The sequence below is a fragment of the Bombus flavifrons genome, chromosome 16, assembly GCF_040668555.2.
Source record: "Bombus flavifrons isolate JBK064 chromosome 16, iyBomFlav1_principal, whole genome shotgun sequence".
NCBI lineage: Eukaryota > Metazoa > Arthropoda > Insecta > Hymenoptera > Apidae > Bombus > Bombus flavifrons.
The window spans coordinates 2,930,388-2,940,112 of NC_138457.1; the positions used below are offsets into that span (position 1 = coordinate 2,930,388).

Here is a 9,725-nt window from a genome sequence, read left to right on the forward strand (position 1 = left end):
ATCGGACATTAATATTTGTTCTTCTTTTATTATTTCAGGTTTGTATGACACTGTTGTTACTTATTTTAGAAACACGTATTTACGGTTCTTCGTCTTCTCCTTTAACTAATTTGAATTTCCTTTTCTACTCACTCTCTATCTTTCACTATAATTATTATAGTCGCCTTGAAACAATCCCAAGAATGACTAAATTTACATACTTTTTCAAGAAAAATTTGCCAGACTCCATTTAGAATAGTACAAAATAAAATGTTCGAGTTTATCCAGCCTTTGTCCACAATCCCAGTACGTCTCACTTTATCTGACGTCCCAACTCTTTTCTTGAACGAATCGAATATTCCGTGTCCTGTCAGAAGCTGCACGCAGTAGTAACCAATTTCTTACTTTACTTTTCCTGAAGAAGTATGCGACCTTGATAAATCTTCTTGTCCAGTTGTCTCGCTTGTACTGCGTTCCGTTCCTATTGCCATTCATCTTCGACTTCGTTGTTAATTCTATTCCTAATTTCAGACAGGCTGGTTTTTTGATCTTCTGCTTCAGTGTAGATGTGCGTTCCTAAATTCTTTCGTAAGCTCGTCTTGCTTCTTTCTTATTTTCGCCTTAATATAAATGGGAATCGGTATCGGTAAAGCCGAGACCATACGACTATTGGAACGACATCTGTTGCGTGATGCCCGTTGTAGAAATATGTACATATTATCGTATATCGAAATAACGCATGTTCCTAGTGAGAGGGCTTCAATGCACGACGATAACATATTTCTACAACGGATGTCATACAGCGGATCTCGTTTCAACGCTCGTATGGTCCCGGCCAAAGTACGTATAAACGACATTCGGGTCTAGCAACCGTTTTATAACAGGCTCTAAACATTACAGTAAACATAAACAGTAAAAATGGTTGAAATCCCTTGTTTATCCCTTATTTTTCATCTCATTCAGTTATATGTTTGTGATCTTGTTGATACAGAATAATCAACAAAGCTTGTGTGGTTTTAACTGTGCTTATAAATAAGTTATTGGGGAATATACAGGACAAAGCTGAATACATATTTAAAATCGTATAAAATTTAATAGAATTATAAAATATTTCTTTATGTTATTTCATAACTAATTATACACATGGTAATACTATTATACATATTACAGTGCCGAAGGATCGCCGGTAGATGTCCCAGCCTGCGAATCACTTGATAAACTCGAATTTTCATTAATTAACTCCTTAATTAACAAACTCTGAATTTTATTCCTAATTATTAATTTTCGGATAGGATCTAATCGTCTGAGGGACGGTACCAGCGACTTTGCAAAATGCATGTCTTCGTCATCTTGCTCGTGTCTCTCGCATAGGCCGTGTTCGACGAATGCCGGAAGTTTTTTCTTTTCCATCTCTAACATATCTCTTCCAAAGTCAGATAATGTCCTTTTTCTTCCTCTCGAATGGTGGTAGATTGACGTATTATGGAGACGTGGAATTTCGAGAGATTCCTCAAATTTAGAGCTATGAGTATCGAAAGTCTCGAGATGACTCGGTGGCGTTATCCTTTCAGACGCTTCCGTTGTATCCGCAACTTCTTGCCCCAAATCTTCAGAGTTCGTGTCCGTTTCGGAATTCAATGTATCCGTGCTGGGTACATTGTCGAAATTGCTCGTCATTTTTGTTAGCACCATAGTGTCCTTTAAAAAAAAGAGCATTTCGAAAAACACCCACTTCCCTTTGTAATCGCTCACAGATATACTAGCAGACTCTCCAGAACGGAGCTTCTTCACTTTTTTCAGTTCTCTTTGGAACTGGTCCCTCAAATTTCGCCATTTCGACTTGGCTTCCACTTCTGAAATAAAATACCCTTTTGTCCATTTCAGACAAATTACCTCTTCGTTTGAAATATGACAAAGTGCTGTTTCAGCCATTGCTATTGAAATATGTCTTGCCATTTGGGCACAGCTTCTAGAGGCTTCTACAGACGAGTCGAATGAGTGGCGAGTGGCCAGAATCAGAAGTAACTACTCGTCTTTTTCCCGTCGCACTTCCGGAAGAAGTATGGGAGAGCGGGATGTCCTCCGTCTTGCACGACCCGTCTGTATGAGCCTTTGAAGCTATAGGAACCAATGTTGACAGTGCGACTAATATTACACAGTATTAAACAATACTTCGAATTACAATGATTTAAAGAGAAATTATTTGGAATTAAGTGAATTATCAAATTACGGAAGAACCATTGGTAGCAGCGTTGGGGATGAGAGAAAAATCGCCTACTTACATACTTTTTTAACGATATTATGTACATAAAGGAACAAACATATTTTTAAAATTTTCAAACTATCAGATAAGTACATTTAGACAACTTACTGTCTTTTTTTAATACTACTGCCACATTTTCCCATTCCTTGTCCACTAACACTCGGTTTTTGTAGTTTTCATCCCATCTATTCCATAAAACAGGCCTTTTTTGCACTTCAGAAATCAATAACTGTGCGAAAGTATGCATACTAGACGTCGTGCGTGCGATGCGACAAAGAACAAACTGGTCTGAATCGTCTGAATCTCATACAGCGCAATAGCGCAACCGACAAATACGACCACGGTCGTGAATGCGACGTTGTCGCATTGCACGCGACCGTAGAACGTGCTTCGTTTATGTATTACCGCGTTGGTTGATTGTTCAGACGACAACAATATCTCACCGCTGTTAGCTGTACGACATCAGTTAGTATGCGATTCAGTTAGTACAGAGCTTCCAGTTACCGAAATTCAGTTGCATATGATTTATATTTTATATGTACATTAAAAGTCTGATATCTGATAAAATTAACTGCAATATTAAGGTATTTGTAGCGCGACAATATCCCTCAAAAGTAAAGCACGCTGAAACTCGAGATCCCTACGCTCCGCGCATGCTTGAGATTCTGCCTCCACGAATAAATTTCTTTGTTGTCTGTACTTTCTTCGTACGCATACCAACAGGCCATTTAAAAAGGGATAGTGCGGCAACTTTGGCGCAATTTCTTCGCAACTTAGGGTATAATAGATATACGGCATGTTGAGCATCAAAAATACCGATATAATATACTTCTATACATACAAAACTTTCATTCGAAAACGCTGAGGTCCGAGTTAAATTTTTCTTTAATAAAGATTTTTCTAGCCATTTTACATAACATACTAGCCTTTTAACGACTTCGTAGGAACTATTATACTTCCTATGAGAATTATGTGTTAAAACTATCAATTTTAAAGGTCATTCTATTACTCATAAAAGAACAGCAAAATTTATGTTGCCTCCTATAATCTAACTACATACCACTATCTTTGTATCACAATCATGGCATAACATATTCACGGTCTAGCCAATCTTCATTTAGGCAATGACTATATTAGCAATAATCTTGCAATAAGGCTATAATCTTGTTTTTTCGCGCATAAATAAATGATTTTATAAAATTTGAAGTAACTGTTTTGATAAAATAATGTTCAATTCTTCCATTAATCCAAAGTGAGATCGGTTAATAAAATATTTGTAAATATTCGAGATATATCAAGAATCAAAGGTTTTAAAACGCGTGATTTAAAAATTTCATGAGAGAACTTCGTGTTATTTCGTTTAAGATTACTTGTGGTCATTTTTTGACCTTACGAAATTATGGTACACAAAAACGATATTATCATATACCTAATCAGTGTGAACAATTAATTGTATATCATTTTATTAATCTAAACAAAACTTATTATTTAAAATAAAATTGCAAATTTTATAAATGAATGAATACGGAATTAAAAGACATTTATTTTACACACAGATATACTAACATAGCTATTAAACATAACAACTTACTCTTACGAACAAACATATGTTTAACTATTTGTCGTTTAAAAGAACTACAATTAAAATAATATTTTATATTCCTTGAAGAAAATTTAATATGATCAAACTTTTAGGATTATATATTAATAATGTACAAATATATGTATATATATACACTATATATACACAAATACAAAATGAAATATTACATTATAAATATCAGTTATTATATGACAAACCAGCAATATAAAATTCCTTATTTATTTTATTGTACACATTTAAAACTACCCTTTTATGACTTAATGTCAAATAATTACTTTTGTGATTTTTGGTTTTTAGTATTTCTTAGATCTTTACAGACTTCAGATTAAAAATATTTCTTAGATCTGTAAAGCTGTAAAAAATACTTTAAACCTAGAATCTTTTCTAATTTATATATAAGTAATACTATTTTTCATTACCCCATTCTTCAGAGACATACCTCAGTAAATCTGTAAGGTTTTCAAATTCAGTTCTACTCTGAGGAGGATCATTTTTTGGTATTTTTGGTAAAATATTCCCAACTTTTAATCGAAATTCTTCGGCAGTTGAAGCTCCAGAAAGCTTCCAAATACCATAAAAAAGTATACCACAACCACCAACTGCCCAAGCAGAACCCCATAATAAAGCTCTTGTAGCAAGTGCTGCACCAGACTCAGGAAGACCTTTCCCTCCCATAAAACCAATATCAAAATTTTTACTGTCTTTTTTTTTAACTGATGATAAAGCATTGAAAAAACCAGCCATAACAGATATTCCTGCTACTCCAGCCAGGAACAATGTTTCTGAAACATAAATTGATAAAATTGGTAAAAATAAAACTAGGTTATGTATGATATTTCAAACTTTATCACATGAAAATGTAAAATTGTATAAATTTGAAATTGATCTATGTTTGAATTTATTACCAGCGAACTAAACATAAATTTATTCTATACTATTTCCTTAAATTGTAAAAGGTTAATATAAATTTTGTACTTTTCATATATATCTAATAACCTTAAAATAATATAAAATGAAACAATACAAAAAAATAATACTTTTAAATTGTATTTAAATGTGGATCACGAATCACTTTAACTAAAGAAGTATTAATATTTGAATTATCAAACAATCTAAATTTAAATACATACCATATAATTTATCTTTCCTCTTCTTTGGTACTGCCTCTGACATGATTATTTTTGTATCACTTTCTATTTATTGTTGTAACATATCATAATATTGAAATAGTAGAATTAAAAAGGTTTTTCACAAAATTTCAAAGGAAAAAAATAAAACAAGATGCAGAATCGGCACAAAGTTGTTTCTTTACCGGTTACTGCATAAATTATAATTTTTAATAAACATAAATGTATTTTGCATTAAATAAATGTATTGCTATTGCATAAAATGCAAAATACACAAATGAAAATTAAGGAATTAATTAAGTTTAATTTTATCTAAAAGGTTTATCTAGTTTCTTGGAGCGCTTTGCACTAACAGCATGTAATTGGTGGTACAGTATTTCGTTGTCCATAGTTCATGGATTGAACGATTTTTAAAACTTGCTTATAATTAAAAATCAGGAAGAATGTTTAGATAAAACTAATCTTAAATAATTCTTCACGTTTTAAACTTAAGGCCTTAGAAGACAAAAAGTTCTGCCTAGGAGCCGAAAAAATTTGGATCGTTTCATTTTGTCACCTGTAGATTGAACATAAATATTACATACATATACACACTTCAGACACAAATATTTCAATACAATATCAATTTAAATTTATATTATTTGAAACTAATCCTCTTTTTCTATATGATTATTCAATATCACAATATCACTTATTGGTAGCATGTGAAATTGCTTTAAGATTCCTTTAGTTGCTACCCTATAGAAAAATGTCACTTTCTTATCTAATGATTCACAATTTATGGAAGTTTCTTTAAAAAGATGTTTCCTTCTCATTAAGTAAATTGCTACCTACATTACAAAAAAGTTCCATTTGTACAAAATTCGAAATTAAAGTAGGAAAAATATGATGGAAGGTAGTGTAATAAAAACTATGTTATATATCGTGTAATCGGTGATGAATTTCCGTCTATTTTTAGCAATAATTTCAAGTTAGAGAAATATTTCATGTCAAACCTTATTGACAAGTTATTTTGTTGACTGCTTAAATTGTTTGTTTAAAGTGCTTTTATGAAATTAATGTTAAATTGATTTTATATATTCTATAGTGTCTACAACTTCAAGAAAATATAAACTATCTGTATTATAATTATAGCGTTATAATTTAAAGATAAAATATTGTAAATTAAATATTCAAAGAAATACATTTTTTCCTTGTATACTTGACATTATTTCTATATATTATGTCTGTAATATATTAAATAAAATACTTATATAAATTTGGAGCTGTCTAATATGTATTTTATGTATTTTATGTATTTAATATATATGATTTGTATTGATTGTATGTTTACGAATTATATTACTATATGTTCATCATTTTTTTAGGTGAATTGAAGGACAATATTGATAAATTAGTTGAAGAACTGCGATTCGTTGTAAAATCTGAGAAAGAAATTGAAGATATTATTCAAGTGTTAGATTCTATTGTGAATGTTAGCAAAACTTCAATTGGAGGTATTAGCTGTTTTTTGTCTTCCAGTTTCAGTTTAGTCTTAAATTAATATTTGGAAAATATATATAAGAATTACTAATTATTACAAAATATAATATTTATTACTTTTGTTTCAAACTATTATTATAAATTTATGAGAAATGCTATCAACTTTGATATTTTAGTCTATAATTTATACTTCTAATAACAGACAAATTTTATTTGTTTTTAGAGGCTACTGAATTTACAATAGATGATGTTTTCCTAACCTTATTGCGTCACGAATCTAAAGAAATTATTGCAAAGACTGCTAAAGCAATTGCTGAGATTGCTAAAAGTGAAAGGGGAAGAGAAAAATGCACTACCACAGATCTAGTAAATGCATTAATAGATCTATTAAAAGAAGATCGCGTTGATGTATTGACACAGACTTCCAGAGCCTTGGGAAATATTTGTTACGAGAATGGTAGGGAGCTTTAATCCCTAATGATCCAAATTTTGTTCATGTATGTAGTTAACATTAAAACCATCATTATTATAATATATCACTAGTAGTAGTAACACGAATGGTTTCTATCTTTTGATTAATTTCTATCTATTGAATATACATTTTTAACTGCATGAAGTATCATTAAAATGATTCTCATAAAAAATAAAGTTCCAGAAATTAAACTTATAGCAACTTACAAGTTCAATTTATCAGAATTAAATCTATACGAAAGGAAAAACATGTTATAGGTACTGTTAACAAATAATTAATTTGTATATTAATAAACTAATTTGTAAATTAATATTATAATATCATTATTTTGCATGAAATCTAAGACTATATGGATATTATTATAATAATGTTTACAAAATTATTATAGAAAATGGTAAAAAGTTTGTTGAGGACAAAAATGGGTTGATATCAATTTTGGCAGTATTGGAGAAAAGTATTACGTTGCAAAATGTAGAAGGTGCACCATTTCTTCGCAATGTTGCTGCAGGACTTTTGCTAAACTTTCTTATTGACCGACCGTCTCTTCATACAGAGGTATAATATTTTTATTAATATTTCTCTTGTTTGCTATATCGTTTTACGATTGTAGCTGTATTAGTATAATTGTCAAACAGTTTACCTTACATGCTCTCTGTATATTATATAGAATATAAAATTTTCATTTAGAATAATTTTATTTAAATACTAGTCTTTCTTTATTTTCTTCTTAGGCACTGAAACAAGAAGTAGTGCCAATTATCTGCCGTATTCTGGAAATCGATGGAATTACAGGTGGAGAGGCTGCAATGCATTCTCTTTTGATACTAGGAATACTGAATGATGCTAACATAATATTTTTAGATGAAAGGGTTATGAAAATTTTAATAAATATCTTATCCACTGATACATCATCAGAACTTTCTGAAATGTGTTTAGAACTTCTTCATGGACAAGCAGAAGATGGTATCATTTTATATATGTTTAATTTAATTATTTACAATAATAATATAAAATGTTGGCTAGTATTAATTCATATTGATATTTTAGAGAATGCCAAATTGATCCTTGCTAAAGCAGGTGTTTGTGAGTTACTGTTACAGTTATTGGAAAAACATAGTCCGTACTGTACAGATGAAGAAACAAGATCTGTGTTGAAGATCGCTTGCAACTTAATTGTTCTTATATTAACTGGAGGTATGTTAACCAAAAGGGAAGTAATAAGTACTTTAATTGTACTTTATAAGTATATTATGTGTAATGTAATATTTTAGATGACAGTATGAATTATCTATATGATGAAAGTAATGGTGTTGCATATAAAAAGCTAATTGAATGGCTCGAAAGCGAAGATAAAGATTTACAAATTACAGCCGTCTTAGCAATGGGTAATTTTGCGCGTACCGATGCCCATTGCAAACTCATGGTTACGCAAGGTGTTCATTGCAACCTTCTGAAACTGCTACAGAAAAATAATACAGATATAGCTGATATAAGATTTCAACATGCACTACTCAGCGCTTTGAGAAATCTTGTTATTCCCGTGGATAATAAACCTGTAATATTAAAAGATGGGTTAATAAACATTTTGTATTCTATGCTGAATGTTTCATCTTATCCAGTTGTATTTAAACTACTGGGCACTTTAAGGATTGTTATTGATGGCCAAAGTATGTTAACAGTAGTTCTCATGAACATTTTTTTAAATACATAGAAAAAATATATATTTTGATAAAATTAACAGATAAGTAAAAGATGCGAAGAACAGGTAGTTTACTTATTATTACAGGTGAGGCTGCCATAGAATTAGGAAAAAGGGATGGTTTAATAAAGAAAGTTGTTAATTGGTGCGATGTCGAGGAACATCCTGGAGTTCAAGGCGAAGCAAATCGTTTAATCGCTTGGCTAATTAATAATAGCAGGTTGATTAGGTTTAATAAATACATATTTGTAAAATTTACATATCTTATACATAAAGTATATATATATTATATGTATGTATAATTATTAATATTTATGTTTTTCATCATTAGAAATAGAGAAATAGCACTTCTAGTAATGGAACATGGAGCTGTGAAGCACCTAGTCAAAATGTTAACAACACCACACGTTGTAATGCTAAATGAAGCTTTAATTAGCTTGATGATATTGACTACAACTTCCCTGATCGAATGTGAAAATCTTCTTCTTGAGGCTGATATAGGAGAAAAACTTTGCACACTTTTTACTACTTTAAACAGTTTGGAAGTACCAATTTTGCATAATGTTTTAAGTCTAATAGAAAATATTCTTAATTTAGGTATTATTGAAATACAATATGAAATTTAATCATATAATTGAAAACACGAAGACTTGATGAAATTTTGCTAAAGTTTCTCTTAAATTTAAATTTCAGATGCCTTAAGAGAACATCTGGGAAAAACTGAATTAATAACATTATGTCAAGGAACAAATCTAATCAAAGAAGAACCAAAACTTAATGAAAAATTGAAAAAAATTTGCGATAAAATTGTGTAATTAAGTAATTAAAGAAAGGGATATTGAAAACGTACAATTATATATATGATACAAACATCAAAAATATGAAACATTCTTTAATTGAAAAAAAATGATCCCTTTTATGTTCCTGTTTAATGATTAAAGCGTTGCCAATATAACGTATGCAGTTTATAAGCATATAGATCAGTTCCCAATTTATATTTAATGTTGAAAAATTATAAGATGTCAGAATTTTTATTATGTATGTGAGTGTATGTGCGTGTGCGTGAACAACCAAAAATTGTGAAAAATAATAATAACAAT

At 30.2% G+C, this 9,725-nt stretch overlaps 3 protein-coding genes across 4 annotated transcripts; 1 reads left to right on the forward strand and 2 right to left on the reverse strand.

Moving 5' to 3' along the window:
* Window positions 1–889: 889 nt before the first annotated feature.
* LOC138188544 (uncharacterized) lies at window positions 890–3,011 on the reverse strand. Of its 2 annotated transcripts, none has more exons than XR_011175528.1 (2): window positions 2,351–3,011; window positions 890–2,097 (listed from the first exon to the last, which is right to left on the reverse strand). XR_011175528.1 is itself a non-coding variant. In XM_069130457.1 (2 exons), the coding sequence occupies exons 1-2, from the start codon at window positions 2,487–2,489 to the stop codon at window positions 1,144–1,146; spliced, it is 828 nt and encodes a 275-aa protein (XP_068986558.1). In that variant the 5' UTR covers window positions 2,490–2,968; the 3' UTR covers window positions 890–1,143. The 2 variants fall into 2 exon arrangements, 1 of the variants encoding a protein (XP_068986558.1); XM_069130457.1 differs by having other exon boundaries at window positions 890–1,832; window positions 2,351–2,968.
* Window positions 3,012–3,864: 853 nt separating this feature from the next.
* On the reverse strand, window positions 3,865–5,404 carry LOC138188545 (transmembrane protein 242-like). The gene is made up of 2 exons (XM_069130458.1): window positions 4,976–5,404; window positions 3,865–4,627 (listed from the first exon to the last, which is right to left on the reverse strand). Exons 1-2 carry the CDS (start codon window positions 5,016–5,018, stop codon window positions 4,251–4,253), a joined length of 420 nt encoding a protein of 139 aa, XP_068986559.1. The 5' UTR covers window positions 5,019–5,404; the 3' UTR covers window positions 3,865–4,250.
* A 305-nt stretch (window positions 5,405–5,709) lies between these two features.
* On the forward strand, window positions 5,710–9,494 carry vimar (visceral mesodermal armadillo-repeats). Its single transcript, XM_069130454.1, has 10 exons — window positions 5,710–5,867; window positions 6,340–6,468; window positions 6,678–6,911; window positions 7,315–7,481; window positions 7,658–7,889; window positions 7,974–8,120; window positions 8,198–8,593; window positions 8,713–8,845; window positions 8,957–9,222; window positions 9,319–9,494. Exons 1-10 carry the CDS (start codon window positions 5,858–5,860, stop codon window positions 9,438–9,440), a joined length of 1,836 nt encoding a protein of 611 aa, XP_068986555.1. The 5' UTR covers window positions 5,710–5,857; the 3' UTR covers window positions 9,441–9,494.
* The last annotated feature ends 231 nt before the right edge of the window (window positions 9,495–9,725 follow it).

Excerpts from the sequence above, each read along its gene's own strand:
- LOC138188544 (XM_069130457.1), bottom strand. The coding sequence starts at position 2,489 with ATGCATACTTTCGCACAGTTATTGATTTCTGAAGTGCAAAAAAGGCCT. Across the intron at positions 1,833-2,350 it reads AGTAGTATTAAAAAAAGACA|AAGTGGAAGCCAAGTCGAAA; the intron begins GTAAGTTGTCTA and ends ATTTTATTTCAG.
- LOC138188545 (XM_069130458.1), bottom strand. The coding sequence starts at position 5,018 with ATGTCAGAGGCAGTACCAAAGAAGAGGAAAGATAAATTATATG. Across the intron at positions 4,628-4,975 it reads GAGGAAAGATAAATTATATG|AAACATTGTTCCTGGCTGGA; the intron begins GTATGTATTTAA and ends TTTATGTTTCAG.
- vimar (XM_069130454.1), top strand. Across the intron at positions 6,912-7,314 it reads AAATATTTGTTACGAGAATG|AAAATGGTAAAAAGTTTGTT; the intron begins GTAGGGAGCTTT and ends AAATTATTATAG. Across the intron at positions 8,121-8,197 it reads TGTTCTTATATTAACTGGAG|ATGACAGTATGAATTATCTA; the intron begins GTATGTTAACCA and ends GTAATATTTTAG.